Genomic DNA, 23,035 nt, shown 5'->3' on the forward strand with positions numbered 1-23,035 from the left:
ATTAAAGAAAAATAACAATAGAATCGAATTTCGCGTGCACCGATAAATCATCCCCGTCTCAAGTTATTGTAATCTCAGCACATTCAATAAAACCCATAAACGACTTGTCTGTTTGTCGCACGCAACTTTCGTCCTTATTGGCTAAGTATAAAACTGTTGACAGACCAATATGAATTGCCGCTCCGAGAAATCTCAATAATTGTGTTTTCATAGTATTAGCGTGAATTGTGAGATTTATTTGACTTGCATTTGTGGTTTTAAAATGTGTGTTTCTTCCTGTTTTTGTTTAATGGTGGATTAATGTGAGGTTCTATTTTCACATCAATGAATTGATTATTTTGTCGGCTAGAAGAAATTTTAAAAGTGTCTTTAAAAAGAATAAGTAAAGAAATAGTCATATCTTGCAAGCTGGTGGGTTTATATTGATTTAAAAGATAGACTAAGACGATGGTTGATTACAATTATTATTTCGAAGTATATATTGGTGTTAAACATTAGTATTGTTTTGCTTACTTGCTTTTGCATAAAAAACCGATAAAGTCATTTACCTGATCAATAGGTACACATGTCTGTTCATTTGTAACATTTGTAAATGTCAATCAATGAGTCCCAAAAATGTTGCGCGGTGAAGTTAGCCGCGGTTCATTCTACGCGCTGGCGGATCGCCAACATCTCCTGTTTATTGTAAATAAATGTCCAAAAATCTACTGTAAACTTTGTTCTAATCCCTCGCAGTATTTACTGAAACTTCTGCCAATATACTGCGCTGAATATTTTTAAATATCTAGAGGTGTTTTAAGCTTAGCGTAGGTGCACTAATTGAGTTTTAGGCCGTTTTTATTAAAAGATTTTTTTACAACTCTACGTAATTCTTCTCATTCCTTTTTAAAAGGAAATAATATTTGAAATAAATCTATAATAATACATTGAGATATACATATGGAGACGACACCGCCTACATCACTTATGTTCCGCTCACCATAAGCCATATGGCTTAACTGCACGCTCATTTTTTATTTGTTTTAAAGTGAAACGCATCAAATATGCCTTCGTGTGTGTTACGATATTGCATAAATAATGCAAATAATACGGAAAAGTGACTAACATAACTTTTCATCGGTAAGTACCTAACAAGATAATAATTTTTAAAATAGTTAGAGCAAAAAAATGGCGCACAGATTTTGTTCGTGGTGTCTCCTCCATACGTAGTAATATTATCTCAATGTACTAATATAATATTATTAAGCAGAAGTTTGTTTGTTTGTTTGAACGCGCTAATCTTGGGAACTACTGGTCCGATTTGAAAAATTATTTCGGTGTTAGATAGGTAGTCCATTCATCGAGGAAGGAAATCAATAGGAGCGGAGCACTGCGGGTGAAACCGCGGAGCACAGCTAGTGTACATATATACGAATACACGTTAATTATATTTCACTCTATTTTATTACGTAAAACAATGGTTAGTGTCATAGAAACAAGAAGATACACATAACAAATTAATAACTTAAAAATTAAGTCAAACTTTCAAAATCACTATAATTAGTTTGGAAAATATTTGTATATTAGCGGCCCGCCCCGTCTTCGCTCGTGGTACATATTAACTTTTTCTCTACATAAGAACCATCCTACTTGTACTGTACTTCAAGGAATATAATAAAAAAATAATTATCGAAATCGGTTCAGCCGTTCACACGTGATGCCGTGACAACGCGAAACGGGTTTCATTTTTGTATATTATATAGATTTAATAGAAGCGTGTTTTTATAGCTGATCTAAACAGGAGTGTCTGTGACTCGTGACATCATTTCATTACCCTGAACCATAAAGCAGTAACGGGCTAACTTGGCCCGTATTCATTAAAAATAATAAATTATCTTTTACGACGCCACCGTCGTTACACGAAATTATCAAAGCTTTATCGCTGAAACTATTGTTTTTTGGATTATCTTTTTAGGTCTTAAAATGCTGAGAAACTGGAAAGTTTGTGAGAAAGTTTGACTCAGTAAAAACGACTAATCGGATTTGGATGCATTTTGACACAAAAACAGACACTAGATTCAAAAAGCACATAAACTCAAACTCAAACATCTATTTATTCAATTAGACTTCTTTTAGAAGCACTTTCGAATCGTCATTACATATTTTTAACATTTACCACATACTTATTAATATCGGGACATCTGATGAACTTATACAACCAATAAAAATATAATATTTATTTGGTAAATTGTTTTATTTCTAAACTTACATTACAGGAGTTTAAATACAATGAAATAACAATGCTGTAGCGAATAAATACCTTCTTATTTATGCAACCTAAATAACTGCTAATTTAAAGTTGAAACGCATTTTCCAAATAGCTGCAATATTTATTTAATACAAGTTTGAAATTAGTGTTTTTGAATCTGAGCTATTTACTTTGAAAGCTTATCTCTATGTAGAATCTACAAACATGAAATCAAAACAATCATAAGTTAATTTAATTTTATTATGAATGTTAATTAATGCTGCCTCGGTATCTCTTCATAATGTTATAAAGTATAAAGTTTGAAATAGATATCTCCGAGCACAATAATGCGATCGGATCTGTTCAAAATTCTTGTCGGTTCGTGACACCCGGTAAAGAACTATACCTACCTATGTAGGTATATCTTAATATATATAAATCTCGTGTCACAATGTTTGTCCTCAATGGACTCCTAAACCACTTAACCGATTATAATAAAATTCGCACACCATGTGCAGTTCGATCCAACTTGAGAGATGGGATAGGTTTTATTCTGAAAATCCCACGGGAAAGGGAACTATGCGGGGTTTTCTGTGAAAACGCGGTCGAAGCCGCGGGCGGAAAGCTAGTGTATAAATAAATGTTTATCTGTATGCCCTTCAAATAATGTAATGCCCTTTAAACTATGTATTTGTCATGATGATCATGTGATGATCTTCAGCAAAATGTTGTCCATGAGCCCACGAAGGTTTCTGAGTTGGTACGACCAATAAAATGTACCACAGACCTAGCCGAAGTGCACAACAACATTTATTAGAAATAATTACACTTATATTGAACTTAAAGCTTTCAGTCAAACAACTCTCATATCGATTCAAAGATAATACTCATGGTATAAGACATTACCCGGGTCTCAAGTTACACGGTTGGGAGTGTTAAAATAAATCAGCGAGCGGTGTGGAAACTCGCATAATGATCTGAGACGAGTTCTTACAGGCATTTGTTCATGATAATGACACTGTGCATATTCATAAGGCCGTGTTTACGTTGTAGCTAATGTGCCCGTTTTAAACGTAGCTTTGTACCAATGTTTTAATGGATTTCCTCGAACCTTCCATGCCGTTTGTTTTGGTGTCGGGTGTTGTAGAGTTAAAGACATACTTATCTATACTAATATTATAAAGAGGAAAGGTTTGTATGTATGTATGGTTTTCACGCATAAACTACTGGACCGATTTTGATGAAATTTGGCACAGATAATCTTTAGACCCCGAGAAAGAACATAGGCTACCTTTTATTGCGAAATATGTACCACGGGCGAAGCCGGGGCGGACCGCTAGTTTTGTTTATAAATAAGTTATGTTTATGAAATAAATTGTGTTATTTTTCGAGTTATTTGACGCAAGGAAAAATAGCTGAAATAGTAAAGTAGGAATGTTATAAGACAAGGGACAGTGAAATGGGTAGGTAATAATAAAATATGTAATAAAATAAGTATGAAAATAACATTCACAGTATCAGGTACAGTTAAAAATAATTTGGAAAATCCAAAAGTGCACGCCTCATAATTTTTTTTTAATAAATATTTATTAATTATTATTTTTGTTTATTTAATAACAATTAAACCACATCGAATCAGACCCTGAAAAATGAAAGGGTTCTATTCCTGAGCATACTCAAGCGTAAGAGAAAAAAAAAGACTCGATTAGTAAAGTATTTCGGTCGCTATCGTGTTAACAAGAAAAAGGATCCGCACATACAGACACACGGACGTCCAAGACAGAACTTTTTTAAACTGTTTTTTAACTAGTTTAAATAACAAAAATGACATCAAAAATATCATGAACGTTAAAAATAGTGTTTTTTCTTAATATGTGTGTGTATGTATTATCTTACAAGTGCAATGTATGATACATAAAGACATTTTAAGTTTGAAAAATCAGATGTTTTGCGCGAAGTGACAGTAGTACCCACCTCAACGCTTCGCTTATGAGGCGTGCAAAATTGAGTCAAGTTATTACATCGTCCAACATCTAGCAAAAATACATTATGTGTAAAAATGATCTAGATATTATGTACCCTCAAACGATTATTCACAAAAATACAACAAAATAACAACAACTGAACCTCACGTACCATATAACGCAGAATATATTAACATTTCCTTACAGCTAATAACACCGAAACTCACAATAAATACGCAAAAACACAAAAACAAAAAGCGGTGCGGTCATGTCTCTCCCGAAACGCATAAAGTTTCACTCGGAGCGGGTCGGATCCATTAGCAAGCAAACTTCCGTACTTTCTTAATTAAAAAACATAAAATATTATTCGACTTCGCGAAGGGATGTTAAATTGAGTTAGCTAACAAATTAAACATTTCAAAGGAGGTGAGAATAATTATTAAAAATTACTCGAAGAACAAACAGCGCACCCTCGATGGCTAATAGCTGTAACTTGCTAATTAACATCCAAACTGTTATTAAAAATTGTTCCTTCCTTTTGTACAGGGTATCGAAATAATTAGACTGTTTTTAGAAATTTTTGTTCGGCTTAGGGCCGATTTCTCAATGCTTGGATAAAACTTATTCGTCGAATCCATACTAATATTATAAATGCGAAAGTAACTCTGTCTGTCTGTCTGTTACTCAATCACGCCTTAACTACTGAACCAATTTGCATGAAATTTGGTATAGAGATATTTTGATACCCGAGAAAGGACATAGGCCACTTTTTATTGCGAAATATGTACAATAATATTATGTAGTAGTTAATAATATCAAATCTTTTTTATTTCTTACTTTTCCGTTTTTGAAGTCGGTTGTTTTTAACGCAGTTATTTTTATTTAATACTTTTTAGTGTATTTTTCAACACGAATCAAACGAACCCAAACTCGATAAAGTTGAGTCAATATATTACTGAGTTCCTATGGCCACCTTCCGATTCCATCATCAAATCAGCTTCATGTCATGATAATGTTTCATCGCTATCAAATTTACATATAATTTTCACAAAAAGCTCTAATCGCACGGAGAGCTTAATTTTCACAAAAAGCTCTAATTGTATAGAGAGCTTAATTTTCACAAAAAGCTCTAATCGCATGGAGAGCTTAATTTTCACAAAAAGCTCTAATCGCACGGAGAGCTAAATTTTCACAAAAAGCTCTATTCGCACGGAAAGCTAAATTTTCACAAAAAAGCTCTAATCGCACGGAGAGCTTAATTTTCACAAAAAACTAATTGCACGGAGAGCTTAATTTTCACAAAAAGCTCTAATCGCACGGAGAGCTTAATTTTCACAAAAAGCTCTATTCGCACAGAGAGCTTAATTTTCACAAAAAGCTCTAATCGCACGGAGAGCTTAATTTTCACAAAAAGCTCTAATCGCACGGAGAGTTTAATTTTCACAAAAGCTCTAATCGCACGGAGAGCTTAATTTTCACAAAAAGGTCTAATCGCATGGAGAGCTTAATTTTCACAAAAAGCTCTAATCGCACGGAGGCTTAATTTTCAAAAAAGCTATAATCGCACGGAGAGCTTATTTTTCATTAAAAGCTCTCATCGAACGGAAAGCTTAATTTTCACAAAAAGCTCTAATCGCATGGAGAGCTTAATTTTCACAAAAAGCTCTATTCGCACGGAGAGCTTAATTTTCACAAAAAGCTCTATTCGCACAGAAAGCTAAATTTTCACAAAAAAGCTCTAATCGCACGGAGAGCTTAATTTTCACAAAAAACTAATCGCACGGAAAGCTTAATTTTCACAAAAAGCTCTAATCGCACGGTGAGCTTAATTTTCACAAAAAGCTCTAATCGCATGGAGAGCTTAATTTTCACAAAAAGCTCTATTCGCACGGAGAGCTTAATTTTCAATAAAGGCTCTTATCACACGGAGAGCTTAATTTTCACAAGAAGCTCTAATCACACGGAGAGCTTTATTTTCATAAAAAGCTCTAATCGCACGGAAAGCTTGATATTCACTAATAAAAATAACTGCGTTAAAAACAACCGACTTCAAAAACGGAAAAGTAAGAAATAAAAAAGATTTGACATTATTATTTACTACATCTTATATATAAAAATGAATCGCAAAATGTGTTGGTAAGCGCATAACTCGAGAACGGCTGAACCGATTTCGATAATTCTTTTTTTATTATATTCCTTGAAGTACGAGGATGGTTCTTATGTAGAGAAAACGTAAACACGTACCACGGGCGAAGCCGGGGCGGACCGCTAGTAATATTATATATGTGCTATTTATTAAAAAGGTTTGATGTCGGTGCACGGGCTTAATACTAAGTGCTTAATGTTCGGCACCAACTTCAAACCTATTTAATAAATAGCACATCCATACTAATATTATAAATGCGAAAGTAACTCTGTCTGTCTGTCTGTTACTCAATCACGCCTTAACTAGTACTGAACCAATTTGCATGAAATTTGGTATAGAGATATTTTGATACCCGAGAAAGGACATAGGCCACTTTTTATTGCGAAATATGTACCACGGGCGAAGCCGGGGCGGACCGCTAGTAATGTATAAAACTACCATTTTTAAAACGTATTATAATTGCCCGTATTTGATAGTTTATACGTGACATTTTAATATTATCGTGTAATACTTTATTGGACGGATAAGGTTTATACAAGCATTGGAAAATCGGCCCTTAAAAGGAAAGAACAGAATATGTTTTTATTAATTCCAAGCTACGTCTTTTTCTTCTGTTTACTTCACGGGTGTTCTTGTTTTGTATAAAAAATTGTTATATATATTTAAAATATAAGTAAACTATGATTAAAACCTTGTAAATCTAAACAGCGTTTATTTATCTCGCAAATATCAAAGATAAATTCCTGCATACCATCGTAATATGAGATATTCCAAATATTATTTGGGAAATTAATTTCGGTGTACCATTTCCAACGTTCCAACTGGGTTAAATACATGTTTATAAAGTTCATGCTGAAACTAACTATAATGATGATATTTTAAAGAACATGACTAAATATACTGATATATTTAAATCAGAAAGTTTGGATGTTTAGATGAATGGATTTCATACTACAGATGTATGTTCATTTCTTAATCATGCCAGAGAAGAAATGGTTTTTAAAACTTGACAGTATTGTAGCTCCGTGCGTAGTAGCACCTCGTATGTATCAATATAACAAGGAAGCTATAGAAATACTAGATTTTATCTGTTGTTTCTGCAGGTAATTAATATCTGACATAATTTTATAACTTATAAAGACTTTGATTATTATTTACTTGAGTAAATTTCACGTAATTATAGTTTTGTTTGAGTTCAAATTCAATAATTGTAAGAATATTAATTTAACTTTGTGTCACTTCAACAACAAAATAAACTATAGTTTATCCTTAGAAAGTTGTAACAAGTTTGAAATAAACAAACAAGATTTCTAATACGAAATAAACGATAATTTGTCTTTAGATTTACTCAGATTAAGTTTAGTCAGTTAGTTTCTTTTATTTTAGATATTTTTTGATAATTTACAACGACGTGATTATAGATTTAATGATGAATAACAGTGTTTTAACATGTAATAAAAAAAAAACAAACATCACGCAGGATTCCATATCAGTATACGTAGAGATTATAATATTCTTATTCAAGTAAAACTTGAAATCAACTATATCCAACACAATGAATCACTTAAAAGCATTACTAAAACAGCTTTTAAGGAAGCATTTAGGCTACATCTCCAAAGCTCTTACAATTGTCACGCAAAGCGATGAAACACGATCATGTATAATTATGTGTTTTTGAAGCTGCACTCCGACAGGCGTCAGACTATCTGTCAGACGTCAGACCATTGGGGTGGCTTGTGCGTAATGGCACTTGACTAAGGGGTCTGACTGAAAGGCAAGTCTGTTTGCCTGCCTTGTTTTGAGTTTGAGTGAGGTTTTAGTTTGTTGTTAGTGTTGAAATTGCGAATGTATGAAGTGTGAAGCGTCATTTTTGAAAGTGGTCATGAAAGCGTGTAGCGTTATAAGTAGGGTGTAATTGTAACAAGAATGTATTCTAGGTACAATTGTTGTATGAAAAGTATGGTTTGTAGACTGTAATATTATTACTCCCTTAATATTATACTCACAGCTTAAACGCAAGCTATTTTTAATCGAATTCCGCTACGAAATAACCCAACTCATACCTTTATAAATAATTTAAATATTACACAAGCAAGTTGCGCATAAAACTTCTGGTCAAACATAATTCAATCACAATAAAAGATTCATAAACCAAATTCTAGAAAGATCTCACATATTTTTATGAAGATGGAAGCAAATAGTACAGTTTCCTTCACGAAAATATATCACACACGTTTCATACGTCATTAAATCTAAGACCTAACCCATGTTTGTGGTTTAGCTTCTATTTCGATGTTATATACAGCTGAATTTATACTTCTTTGGCATGAAAATGAGGTAGCGGGTTGAATGAACTATGTTCTACAAAAATTTTAACAAACCCAAATCTTTTGCGTTAAAAAATACGACATCATTTTAACTACGTGCTGGATATGTTGCTTTGTATATTTTAATTGCAGTAACTGTGTTTGAGTACTGTTATGGACTCGTAAAATAGTCGCTTTTTCGTGTATAAATTGAATAGGTAATAATAATGGAATATATAAAAACGCAAAGCTTTGAATATATATATAAAGGCTTATTTTGTTATTTATAAAGGTAATTTATAGTAGAGTGAGTGGCCACCCTTTTTTTATTGTAGATAGGGAAGCGCTTGACCACAATCTCGCCTGATGGAAAGCTAAGCTAAGATGGTACGCGTTTCTCTAGTAGGTACCGGTTCACTCTTCGCTTGAAAACCCCAAATTGCACTCCACCTATGTTCTTACCCTTAAATGAAGGTAAATTGGAGAACATTTTTGTTTTTAAATAAAACGTGATTTGCACTTACATTTAAATTCATATACAATAAGAAAATAATACTCAAAATAAATCATTTACTCTATCAAGTCTTCATCATCATCAATTTCCTTGTCATTAAATGAATATTTGCCTTTAACTTCATAATTCACAGCGAGGAGTGTAAACAATTTAGAGCGTACAATCTTGAGATAAAGCTCTCCCAACCACTATGCGCAATAAATCCCGACAACAACACAACGCCAACACGCGACAACTTGAGTTGCCATCTCATTATCTTAATTCGACTTCATTTTAAATATCGTAACATAAACTGTTAATACGACGGAATAACTATCGAGCTATAACCACGTTTGCCAAAGTCTTGTGCAAAGTAACAGGCGCATGCCAATTTTTTGTCGAAACTGGGTCACCTATTGTACAAGTCGTTTATTGCGTTTCTGGTTTATGGCACAGCAGTGACTGAGAACTTGCAGCCATATGTTATGCTAGCTATTACGGTAATGAATCTGTGAATTTCAAAGACTTAATTTATTTTGAGTTTCAAGCGACTTGAATAGATTTTTTACATTTTGCAAAAGTCACAATCACGATGTAGCAGACTCTAATAGGTTTTTATTCACTGAATAATAATCCGATTGTAATTTACTATTTTATAAATAAACATTTACCACGTGTAAGTAAACAGAACGACAAATGTTAAGAGTGTACAGATTGAAATGAAACCAACCAAAACCAAACTATCATAAGGTAATTTATTTAATGTAACTTTTTGTTAAATTGCCATATTGTTAGTTATACATTTGATAGTAAAACATGAAACATGTGATTATAGTAAAAGGATAGAATTGTAAGTCAATATATTACAATAGAAATTTTGTAGGTACAAAGAACCTTTCGTCCGTGAAATAAGATTGTATCAATACCCAAAGGACATTTCTTTGATTCATGTTTCCGTCGCGTTTATTTGTGAGCCTGTGGCTTGTCCAGTTGGGACTCGGGATCGTCTAAAAGGTAACGTGTTACAGAGATTATATATTATGTCGACTATTTTGCTTACAACTTACCATTTAAATAATATAGTGATTACTTTGCAGATGTTATATGACTCTACGAACTACACATTGATTTACTGTCTTTCATATATAAAATAAACAAAAGCTTAAGAGTGCTTTTCCACCTTTCATGTACGAGGATTTGTAGCGAGGAATGTGTTTGTAAATAACCAATGTATCGCTTCAAACTAAATGAAGCGATATGAAAAAGTACCTGTTAACAGAAAGTTTCAAGTTAATCTTCATAGAATATTCATAAGCACAACGTTCAAAGTATTCACTTACCGTTCTGTTCCCGAGGTTTCGTACACGGCAGCTGAGGTAGGCGGACTTGCCGACCAGCGCGGTGACGTTCCGTGGCGTGGACGCGTCGAAGGAAGGCGTCAGTCGCGCGTTGCCGAGCGCCGGCAGGGAGTTCACGGAACCCGCGCCGCCCGCTACGTCGCACGCACCTGAGGAAGATAGTGCAAACGGACCTTTAATAAATTCATTTGTTTACATAAATAGCTGAGTTGTTTGCTTAAATACTAAAACTGAGAGGTACGGACTTGGTGAAGAATAGATTTGCAGGCAGGAATTTACAGTTCTTGACTCTCTTTACTAAGTTACTTTATGTTAGATGTTTTATAATAAATGGCATTGTATTTATTTATAAGAAAGGCTCGTAAATAGAAGTTAAAATACATTGCAAAAACCTTATGAAATCATACTAACAAATGACAAGATTTCACATACTTGTTGTCTAAGATCTGTTTAACGCTTTTTGTACGTACTCTAATACTCGTTTAAATTCAAATTCTAACCATTAAGCACCCTAACCTAAATATACACAGGATTACGCAATCTCAGTCACAATATAAATCCAAAGATTTGCATCAAGCGTCCTGAGCTTAAACAAAGAAGTAAATTAAGTGTTCCCAGCTCGCTGTATAGATTGTTTTAATTAAACTCCAATGAAGGACGCAGTATTGCTATCCAAATTTACTCAGCAGAATCTATTATCGTTTTTAAGGTTTCATGTATTTGGAAGCGGAACATTGGTATATTTCTAACGGAGCTTTTCAATCCACGCTCCCAACTCACAATCAGTGGCTTTTTCCAATTTCTAAAATTATCAAGGCAAATAAAAGGTTAGGAGAGATAAAAATAGGATCAGGACAAACATAATTAAAGTTAACAAATGTTTACCTAAATTTATTTATAAACAGGAATGTTATGGCTTTGTATTTGTAGGATTTTAAAGATTTGAAATAATTAATTAGCGAAAGTAACAAAAAAAAATATTGAATAAACAATTCTTTTCATTTTGACAGGGTAACATCAAAATGGAATGATTGCTTTCTGATATAAATAAACTTTTATCAGTCTCTGATGATAACTTTGAAATTTAAACTCTGCGTTGAGGAATATTCATTTCGAAGCCTTATACATTTTCCTCAACTTTAAAATTAACGAAATTTTCTTCTATAGAAATCAAATTCAAATTAAAATGAATAAAAAATAAAATATTAATAGTAATATATGGGAATCGATAGAATTATGCGTGTTAATTATGAATGTTTCAATTATGATTTTATTGAATGTATAAATTCTTTCATTTCACTTTCGTGTTCAAAAACACCTAGACCGATTTACAATCCTAAATAATATAATTTCCCTAAGTACTAAATCGCTGTAATGTTACGATTACAAAATCCAAAGCGACCGACTCAGCTTCAAATAAACAAGATTTTCAAAATTATTACAATTAGTCCAATATTAAAATTAGTTTCGAGACTTTACTTCGGAAAGAAGTTAATTGACTATGAGAGAGATCAGTTTATTATCGCTCTTAATTACGAGTGAAGAGGCTATCTTAATACAAATTTATGAGGTTCATCTCGAGATCCCGTTTATTTTGATATGCCAATAATTAGGGAGGTTAGCAAATTATTGTCGATTCAATTTTATTGCTTATAAGGTCTTTATCGCTGACAACGGAAGAATTATTAAAATATTTCCATTCGACGTTGCTAGTTTTTTAGAATGATTAAACTATGTGGTTAAAATAGGATGTTATTTTTAACTTTAATATTCTATTCTATCTGAAAATCCAATATCTCTTCAGTCAACGAGGCTTTTATACAGAGGCGGTATAGAAATGTATAAATATTTATTAACAATAGAGCTCCTACTGATAAAATTTCTATAAGATTTTTATAATAATTTAAATTATATTTATTATTTATTATTAGTACAGTTTCCAAATACTGATATTTATGTGATCATTACGATACTTGACATCATTCCAGTTCATACTTTATTATTGGTATAAGAAATCAACATAGATAAGTACGATGATAAAACTTTCAAGTACGAAAACCTACATAATAGTAAGTTTAAAAAAAAAGACGTGTGGCACTCGGGGACTGCCGCGGTAAAGCTATTGCATGCCTATTCAAGCCACACTCCGTGTCCGTCGGAGTGGGGAGCGTGAGGTTTTTCGTTACTAAATTTCTGTATTCGGTCCCCGCGCTCAAGGCCCGCGATAGAAGCTATGCAATAGCTTAAAAAACTAGAAGCCTTGATTTTTCGTACAGTCACTACTCACTCTTTGAAAAATCTCTACCTAAAAGCTATCTTCGGAACCGATATAACTACATCCTACGTAGGTATACGTTTTACATATTTTGTTGGTTCTATATTTATTATTATGCTTATATATAAATAAAATATAACAGTCTTAATCTAATTGTTATACTACACAGAAAATTAATATCATTACTTGCATGAAAATTATTACAATCAAGTGAACCTAACTTACTTCACTAAGATTAATTCATTTCCTACCAACTGATTCAAACCCCTTAAAATCACTCTCAAAGTATAATAAAATATCATAAGAAACATAATAGCAAGTTTCTATAGCATTTTATACTCAAGGTGAGACCATGTCGGGTCGTCAAACCAGTGGAATGGAAAAGTTTAATCGTAAACGACGGAGCGATCTGCCATCCGGAGCGATCGCGCTTGGCCGTAAACTTACTCCTGCAAGGTAATAACAGATTAATATTTCATACTATTATTTAATAATTTATTTATGGCATGTTTTATGTGTCCTTGAAATATTAGGATGCGTGTACAATGTACGATGTACATTTTGACAACATTGTATCTTGTAATTTTATTATCAGGGGCGTCTGAAAAACAGCGCTGTTTTGGACAACAATAGCTGAGAAGCAACCTTTTGCTTTTTGGCTATCCAACAACAATATTATGCAATAAACGATTTTTTATTCATGATTATTGAAGATGTTTCAATACAATTCTGTTACAATTCAGAGTAGTAATTGGAGACAATAATATTGCTTGCAAGAAATTCACATCACTTCACTCTTTTCGTTGTTTCTTTGAAAGTAGCCCGTCTTCTCACAACGTTGAGGCTATGTTCCAAATTTTATCAAAATCCGTTCAATGGTTCTGTCGAGAAAACAGACAGAGTTATTTCGCATTTATAATATAAGTACCTTTTTACTTATATGTAATATCCTTTCCAGTAATCAAGTGTAACATTTCGATCCACATGACCAGTCCTCAGGCAATTACCATTGAAATGTTAAGCGGCCCTTACGGGCAGTCGCCTCTTCATTGCGAACCATGCTTGAGTGTAGGCGATGGTAATTGAGTTGCAATTACCATGTTACTACGTGTTACATACCTCTGTGTTACGAATAGTTACATCTAGTTAGTCGGTATCTCATTGGTTACCTTAAAGATGTTTTAACTTGTGATATAGATATATATAGATATAATAATGGAGATAGTTTGTGTTTATTACACATGTTACAATAATTTATTTATACTTATATATAATATTATTAATAAAGCTGAAGAGTTTGTTTGTCTGTTTGTTTGAATGCGCTAATCTCAGGAACTACTGGTCCGATTTGAAAAATTCTTTCGGTGTTAGATAGCCTATTTATCGAGGAATGCTATAGGCTATAATATGTCATCACGCTAAGACTAACAGGAACGGAGCAATGCAGGTGAAACCGCGGAGCACAGCTAGTAGTACAATAAGCGTGACGAAATTCGGTGAAATTTAACAATAATCGACTTATTTTACTACAATTAAGATCTTACAACTTGTAAAGAGAGGTGGTAGTTTTCACTAGGACGTTGAAGTTCGATACAAATTAGGTAGCACGAATGAATAAAAATTACCTTATTTCTTCTTCAATCCCCCCTTATATCTCTCACAATCGTGCAATAAATAAACGATGGTTATGTGGTAAATGTGATAAAAATGTGGTACTTACGGATGTAAGTACCTAATTGACTTTAAAATCTATGAAATACTAAATAACAAGCTGAAAATTCTGCTCTGAAACAATAGCGCGGGGTCTTTTATGATCCAAGTTAAGCAGCCCTTTCATGAATTTCCAATATCCATAGGAAAAATTTTCGAGTTATTTTTTTTGTAAAATAAGCTGAATGAATGGTCTTCATTAAAATAATTGAATCTGGAAGTTATTTTATCTAATTTGAGCTTTAAAGCTTTATAGGTTTATAGATCGTAGCTTTTTATTTACTGTGGCAAAGACTTTTTACGTAGTTTATTTTATCGATGGTCTGTGTTCCAATTAAAATTGAGTTTTAAACCTACACGTTAATATAGAGATTCCAAATTGTGTCCTTAGTAATTACAATGCCGCCTACGCTTTGGACAACGAGTCTTGTTAATCAAATAGGGCTGAACAAATTTAGTCTTGTGTGTAAATATCACGGGGTCAGCCAGATCAATCATAAATCATTGAGTCCCTGTGGCTTATTTTCATCTTGACTCTATGATAACCTTGAAAATACTTGTGGTTATTGTATAATAAGGACAATGGCTCTGTTTAATGATGCATAGTCTGGTAGAGATCTCTTAAAAGCGTTAAGGTCATCTTCTGTATAAAAAAAAGACGGGTTGCACTCCGGGAGTGCCGGCAGAAGTGAAAACTTGATTATTAACGTTGAGCATGTTTGATATTTTGGAATGGTATCCGTCTTACGCTTTTTCGATCAGGTCACGTGTCCTGACGCGAGTTACCCATTACAGAAAAAGTGCTCAACGCCGCTAAAGAAGTTTTCACTTCAAAAAACATTAAAATTCTTCGTGTGAGTTTTGTGCTGTGAATATCAGAAATAAAGTAACGTTTTTGTTAACAGGAATCTCGAAGATAAAAGTGTACGTCAACTTTATGAAACTTTATGGGATTAGGGGCTTAGCTGAGGTTGCGTAGGATAAAGTATATCCACCATTCAATCATAATATCGTAATATTTGGTATATAATTGTAACCATTTCGTATGAAGAAAATGAAAATGTCATGTAACCATACTATTTTATACTTAAGACTATAAATCAGCAATCAATTATAATGTAAAAAAATATTATTTAACTTGTAAGCCTTACCTATAGGAAGAAAAGATATAGCTTAAATACCCTTACGTATCTACTCACAATAAATCATTTGAATTTGAATTTGAATTTTAATACTTATTTATCCATTTGTATCTATAAAAGTAGCTTGAACAATTTCTCCGTACTTCTAGTCATAAGAGCATACCTTTTTAACTCAAAACTTTTACATTCAGCACAATAACTTCACAGATACACGAAATTAGACGCATTACCGTTCATAGAGGAATTAGCGTCAAGATTAAACGTTTAACAATGATAGATGTGCATTGTTCAGTGAAGGAAAGTACTCATATTAGTGGAGCCATTTGGCTTAGTGAGGCGCTAAGCCAAATGTATTCACGTTCCAAAGACGTGTCTTAAGACGGATAATTTGTTTGAACAGTCTTAAGATAATTAAGGCGGAATCTCGCTTGTGATTCTTAATTTGACTTCTAATTGTTCGGGTGTGATTCTGCAAATTTAATGGTTTAATTACGGAACATCTTTAAATGGTGTTATTGGGTTGTTAATGTAGATCAATTAATTGAATGAAAAATATAGTGAAACGGTTCAATACCATGTTTTTCGTTTCTATAATATGTAGTCATATATGATTTAGATTGTTTTCTGAAATATTAAATCAAATCAAAATTTAATAATTACTTATTTCATTAATATAAAATTTCAATATTCATAACTTATTACCTTTATTAACAGAATTCAAAAATGTAAACCGCAATTTTCGGGAAAACCAATTTATCCCAATCAAAATAGGTGTTATTTTAAATTATCTCTCCAATTTATAGTCATTCATTAGCATTGTTAAAAATTCTGATATTATTTGCAAATAAAATAAAGTCAGTTTTTTTATTTTTTCTTAGAAGATATAATTTATACAGCTTTGATTATATTACCTATCATCTACACTTAATAATATAATGAATATACAAATATTTATAAATAAAATAATCCTAAAAAAAATTACCAGTGAAAATTAGTAAAGTAAATTTTGGTAACAACTGTTGCATGAAAACTAAAAGTATAATTTCATCGATAGTATGTAGATTACAGTTTCTTTCATTTTATTCGAAGGAAATCTAGATAATATCTGATTAATTGACAGCTCTCTCAAAGATTCAAATGGGGTCAATCGTAATAAAGTAAATCATTCTTAATTTCGCCAATTTTCGATCTCTCTGAATGTTCCCAAAAAATGTCATTGGGCCAACTTAATCAATCGCCTATCAAAGACCAGGGCATGATGGATGTCGTCTTAATTGGTTGCCGCAAACCAGATCTCGATTTCACGACTTCTGAAAAAATAGCCCTTATTCCACTCGAAATAGATGCTGAAACGATTGCAAATGAAAGATTTGTAAATGAGAAAAAAGTGGACATTAGTGCAGCGCCAAGCGGCAATCGATTTTCGGCACGTGTGCTTAGAGTCGAAAATGATGGAGCAGCCGAAAATGCTAGTGATAGGACAGATTGACACGAATGAGAGAACAAGAGTGATAAAGTGAGTACGGGAAGTGACGTTCTTGAGGAGGAGGCCATCGAAAAAACGATTAACCTAGTATGCTCCAGCTATAAATCCGAGTGAGAGCATTTCGGCTTGATTTGATTGCATCAAGCGGGCATAAAACAGACGTTAGTGCCGCAAAGGACACGTAAGTGGCTGTTCCGGAGCCTTCTAGAACATTCGGGACTCGTATCAAACATGATTTATTTATAAATACGGTGTTTACCCTTGAGAATTTTCTTCCGCGTAAAAACGGAAAATTAAACTTTTATATTGCCGCTGTGATCCTTTGAAACTAAATTCAAATACAGAACATCACAAGAATTGATATGTTATATTGTACCACTGTATTTAATAAATTTGTAAAAAAAAGGTGTGGAAAATTTATATGCCCTATAAATATAGCTCGTCCTAGCTAAATAAAAAATGTTAAATGTTCATAATATGTTAAGCCGGTTCAACAAAGCATACAAAATTTTTAGCTTTTAATGAAATGAAATAAAATAAATTGAAATGAAATAAATTTATTTGTCCATTCTATGTTTTACAATTAATGTACGACAGTAGGTCAAAAACTAAGTGAAATACTTGTGTCTTGTAATTGTGAATACTGTAATCTAGGTACTCTACCTATAATAAATGAAGAAAGATACAAATAGATTGTAAATAAAACCTGAAGCTCTAAATCCAACTCCATCAAAACTCCAATATTTAATCGAAATATATTTCGAAAATACGAAACAAATGAACGGAGAAAGCCAAAATATAACAGTATCGCTTATTGCAATACGTCAATTGGTTTGTCCAATTAATCCGTTATTTATGAGCTAATGACGGAAGTAACTAAATAATGCTTCATTTATATAGTGCATTTGCCAAATCATTAAAGCACTAAGTGCTTATTTATCATTCAAAACAGAATGCTGAAATTTCGTGATGGAATTAGAAATAATGACAACAATTCATTATCAAACTTTGATATTTATGCTTAATTTCTATTGAATATAATAAGCGCTGGGTGCTAGCAAATATTATAAAGAAGCCTGGAAGACATCGCTTCTTAGCGATAAGGCCGCCTATTTTGTACCGCTCTAAATTACTTTGTTTGTATTTTTTTGTTTGATTTTGTTTTGTTTGTGTGTGCAATAAAGTGTTTATTATTATAACCATTAAGTTTTCTTCGTTATTAAATATTAAAAATGATCCAAATGGATGAAATGGATCTTAAATACAATTTATTCTAATACGATTTCGTTATAATTATGCTTCATGAACATGATACAAAAAATGTTTTCTATTCTTTAATAGACAAAGTTATTAATTATATCGAATGAATTCAAACACAGTAATTCATTCAGCGTAAATTAAAATGAGTTAGTTTGTGATGATTAAATTATTGTAGTTTTAATTGCTCTGTATGTTAAAACATTTGTATTATACAATAAAAAAACATATATATTTAATCTTTATATATAAAAATGAATCGCAAAATGTGTTGGTAAGCGCATAACTCCAGAACGATAATTTTCGATAATTCTCTAATTCTCGATAATTTTTTTTTTATTATATTCCTTGAAGTACGAGGATGGTTTTTATGTAGAGAAAACGTATATATGTACCACGGGCGAAGCCGGGGCGGACCGCTAGTTAATACAATAAAAATTAAAATATATTACAGAAATTTTTATTTGTTTTTTGCAGACCATACTCCAACTAAGTGCAAAAATTAATATGTAGATACCCACAACTTCTACATGAAAAAAATCCATCCCTATCACCTTTATAAAAAAATAAACACATGCTAACACGTAGAAACACTCCCCACAAAAAACCAACACGCACGGATTCGAAAGGTGCTTTTTTTGAACGTTTTTAAATCTCCAGATCGTATCTTTCATCTGTCGGTGTTATCTAACAGTCAGCAGTTAAGCTTCAACACACTATTTGTAGCCGAGTGCCTGTCAACGACTCAACAAATCATATTTTATATTTTACTAGCTTAAACATATTTTATATTTTACGAGCTTGTCCAAAACTTGACGAACTATATACTAAAATCTTCCTCTTAAATCACTCTATCTATTAAAAAATCGCTTCTAAATCCATTGCGTAGTTTTAAAAATTTCAGCATACATACACAGTGATAGCAACTTTGTTTTTATGTTATATAGTGATTGTCTTTTTAGTTTTAGTTGCCTCGTTATAATATCTTGTATTACAATAGTTTTCATGTTAAATTAGAAACTATACTGAACTGTATTGCTGAAGTTATAAGTATCGAGTTTCATTGTAAAGTTGTTTACGAGTATGGAGGTTTTGAAATTGGAAATTATATTTAGATATAAATTGAAGTTATTGTTCAATATGTAGAGTAATTTTTTTCACTATTTAAGGCTTTACGAAGATAAAAACGCATTTAAAAACCAGTTATAAGGTATCAATTCTATCAAGCATTTTAATATAATATGTATAATATATTATAAGATTGATGATTTAAAAGAAATGAGACTTATTTAATTTCATTGGATTTAAATATTATCTATCTACTTTTACATGAGTATTCATTTAAATATTGAAAAGCAACCAATAATAGCATACTCTCCAACATAATCACAGATAACAATGTTAAAAGTAACTTATAAAACTCAACTTTTACATCGAGAAACAGAATAACAGCTATTAAAAGAATTAGTACAAAAAGTAATTTATATACACGTCTAGACGTATTTAACAACGTACATTTACAAGCGACGTAGGTCTAAACGAATCCCTTTTATTTGGCTCAACAAAGCGACACAAAAACTTTTAAAACTAGAATTAAATTGACGCTAACTGGAGTTTATACTTCACGTGTCTGCCAATGTTTTCCCAATTCCGTTCCCTTTTACAATATACTGAAAAACATAAAACTTTTCGAGTGGATAGTGCAAACTGCACGTTATGTTGTTTTGGCCCAGTTGTTTATGATCCACAATTTTGTTTTGACTATGTGAAAAGTGCAACTGTACTTGCGAAATATTGTTGCGATTTTAATTGAAACCTTCCACATACGTCAAGTATCTCGTTTGTTTTCAAACTGAATATGTATCCCGCATAGTGGTTGGATTAAGGTTTTTAGTTTCTATTCATAATTTTAGAGGTTTTAGAGGTAAGTTTGGTACCCTATAACAGAATAAATAGTCATAATCTATGTAATTAGTATTTACCATACTTTGTCAGCTATACAATTACAACACCCGTACCACAGTATTTTATCGTACAAAACTCGGAATATTTTATTTATAAAGTCAATCGAAAAAAAAACGAATCATAGATCCAATCATAGACATACTCAACAGCTTTTGATAACACAGAAATAAACATATCAAACAACACCATCGAGCTAATATAATAACATAAATATAAAAAAGTAAGTGATAATATAAAATAGCGGGTTCGCTATAACGCGAACACAACATTTCAATCAGAGGCGGCCGTGTTAAGTTAATGGGCGATCGTTCACGGAAGGCTGGTAATGCATTGCTATTATGTTATACTAGTACAAGCACTGGCTTCGCTTCAATAAAACAGTTATTGAACAAGATATAGAGCTATTTAATCGTAAATTTAAATGAGCAGTTCTTGTATTGATCTTAGCAAACCATTGCTCTGGAGCGTTGTTCGTTGTGAGTGAATCACGTATTAAACACATCTACTTCTCTATTATGTAACTGTTGAATAAGAAGTGTGATTATATTGATTTTTTATTTGTTTCAGGAAGAAGTACAAAAATTTGGCGGACATTGAAAAGGAGTGAAAAGAAACTAGTCATAACTGTAATATATAACATAGCGTAAGCAAATTGTTACTACCAAAAAAGCGTGTTTAAATGAGTTTTTATAATTGCTCGGATAAACGCATTTTAATTTACTTATATTTTATTTTTATTAATAATCACAATTCCAAATATAATCTGTACGGGGTTAATCGAAATAAACATAGACGGAACCTTGGATCAAGACATAGTAAACGCTAAACTTGTATGGGCATTATATCCGGATAGCTAGTTAACGTTAGCACGCGATAACGTGCATGTAAAGGTGCAGGAAAAACCGCGGGCTAAAGCTATTAAATTTAGCTATCAATGATAATTGATAGAGCTATTGTCTATCAATACTATAGGGATATTTCTAAATCGACACTAACGAACTCTGACCTAAAATCCAGCTTCATTTTAGTTGCTACATTTTTGATTATCTCTATTATTTTTTACTACTTTAAAACAGGTAGATCTGTAGCCAAAAGCCAAATTGACCAAATATAAATAATTGAAGAAACTATCTCTAATGACTTCTAAAAGCAACTGACCTACGGGAATACCTTCAAAATTCAATATAAAGACGCCATTTCATGACATGCACGTGTCGCATTCAGCCAACGCCTTATTCTATTTCCCGCGTAAATTATATACCGTTCGTGCAGCGTATCCTTTTCTATAAGATTTCGACGTGACCCACGGTTTAAATTTAATGGTTTTAATGTAAAGATAAATGTTTTTTGCACGACAGAGAGAGCTCTTCGATCGAAAAATTTGTTTTGCCTTGGTTTCTAATAATTCACGTAATAATATCCTAAATCTTCAAATCATTTTATGGATAATTTAATACAGATTAATACTGTCACTGGAAGAAAATTAAACTGGGAAGAACTGTAGAAAAAAAAAGAAAATACCCGTCAATCAAAACTTAATTATTTTAATCTTATTATTATTTATTAGCCTTAGATCTACTATGCGAAGATTGGCATTGAAAATGGTGATATCAGATAGTACCGTTTCAAAGTTATTAATGAAATACTAAAATTATATTCTTCTTTCGTCGAGTCGTGCACTTTTAGATTTTTCAATGTTTTATTGAATTAGTTACGAAATAAAAATATAATTATGTGTTTGATTTTTTGTGTAAGATAACTTATCTATTGAATAAGCTCTTGATTTTGTTACACAGATAGCCTGCAGTTTTGTAACTGCGTTACGCAACCATTAAATATGTTAGTATGACTAAAACTCAGTCATCCCTAAACGACTGGAATCAAGTAAGAATTTACCATATGAATAGGCCGACATTGCACACAAAACTTAGTTATTTATGCTTGTGAATTTGTTTTACCTTCGTGCCATGTGTGTTGGAGTAAAATTGCATTATTTAAATTTCCAAAAAGTTGAATAAAAGAGAAAAAATAATTTTGTTTCCTAATAGCTTTGGACGAATATAAGGATCGATTTATTATCGTCCAAAATCTCATCACATTTTATTTTCATCAGGTAAAAGATGTTAAGATTTGCTTCTTTCGTGGAATTCCAAGCTCTTCATTTCATAAATTATAATTTATCCTTCCTTATTATCGTCAAATAACAAAACATATAAAATTTTAATTTATAAAATTACAACGTTTGAGTTTTGAAATGTATTTCTGCTACAGATAAGTAAATAATCCTAAACATACTGACTATAGTATTTATTCTCACTATATATGCGAAAGTGTCTGTCTCTTCTTCACGCCTAAAATACTGTATCGATTTGGAGGAAATTTAGTACAAAGATACTTTGAGAGTTTTTTTCATGGAAATCCCATAGAAACCAGAACTAAGGGAGCTTTCCGTGAATCCGCGAAAGTTAGAAGAACACACAAAAAGAACACAATATGCTTTGTTTTAGCTTAAAATATATACGTTAAAATAAATACCAAGTTTACTTGCTGCACTTGATTTAAAACAAACCTGAATTGACATTACAAGGAACTTAACGTAAACATACCTAGCTCAAAATCGTTCCATCATGCAACATTTGACACAACTCCGTTGAACACAAGCGGAAGGCAATTGCCCTGTCTCACTAATTAGTTATGAACTTACAT

General features: G+C 32.2%; 1 protein-coding gene across 4 annotated transcripts in view; it reads right to left on the reverse strand.

Annotated features, from left to right (window-relative positions):
- Nucleotides 1–23,035, reverse strand: part of LOC149474831 (zwei Ig domain protein zig-8-like) — a 325,102-nt gene that overhangs the window by 230,703 nt on the left and 71,364 nt on the right. For all 4 annotated transcript variants that reach the window (XM_089714096.1, XM_089714095.1, XM_089714093.1 and 1 more), the window contains exon 3: nt 10,477–10,643. In XM_089714096.1, coding sequence (XP_089570222.1) covers nt 10,477–10,643 — 167 coding nt within the window. The remainder of the gene's footprint in view (nt 1–10,476; nt 10,644–23,035) is intronic.

Source organism: Colias philodice, unplaced genomic scaffold (genome assembly GCF_061535455.1).
Source record: "Colias philodice isolate Cphi_HAF_F1 unplaced genomic scaffold, ilColPhil1 Martin Lab GWU primary ptg000018l_1:1-1108441, whole genome shotgun sequence".
Classification (NCBI taxonomy): Eukaryota; Metazoa; Arthropoda; class Insecta; order Lepidoptera; family Pieridae; genus Colias; species Colias philodice.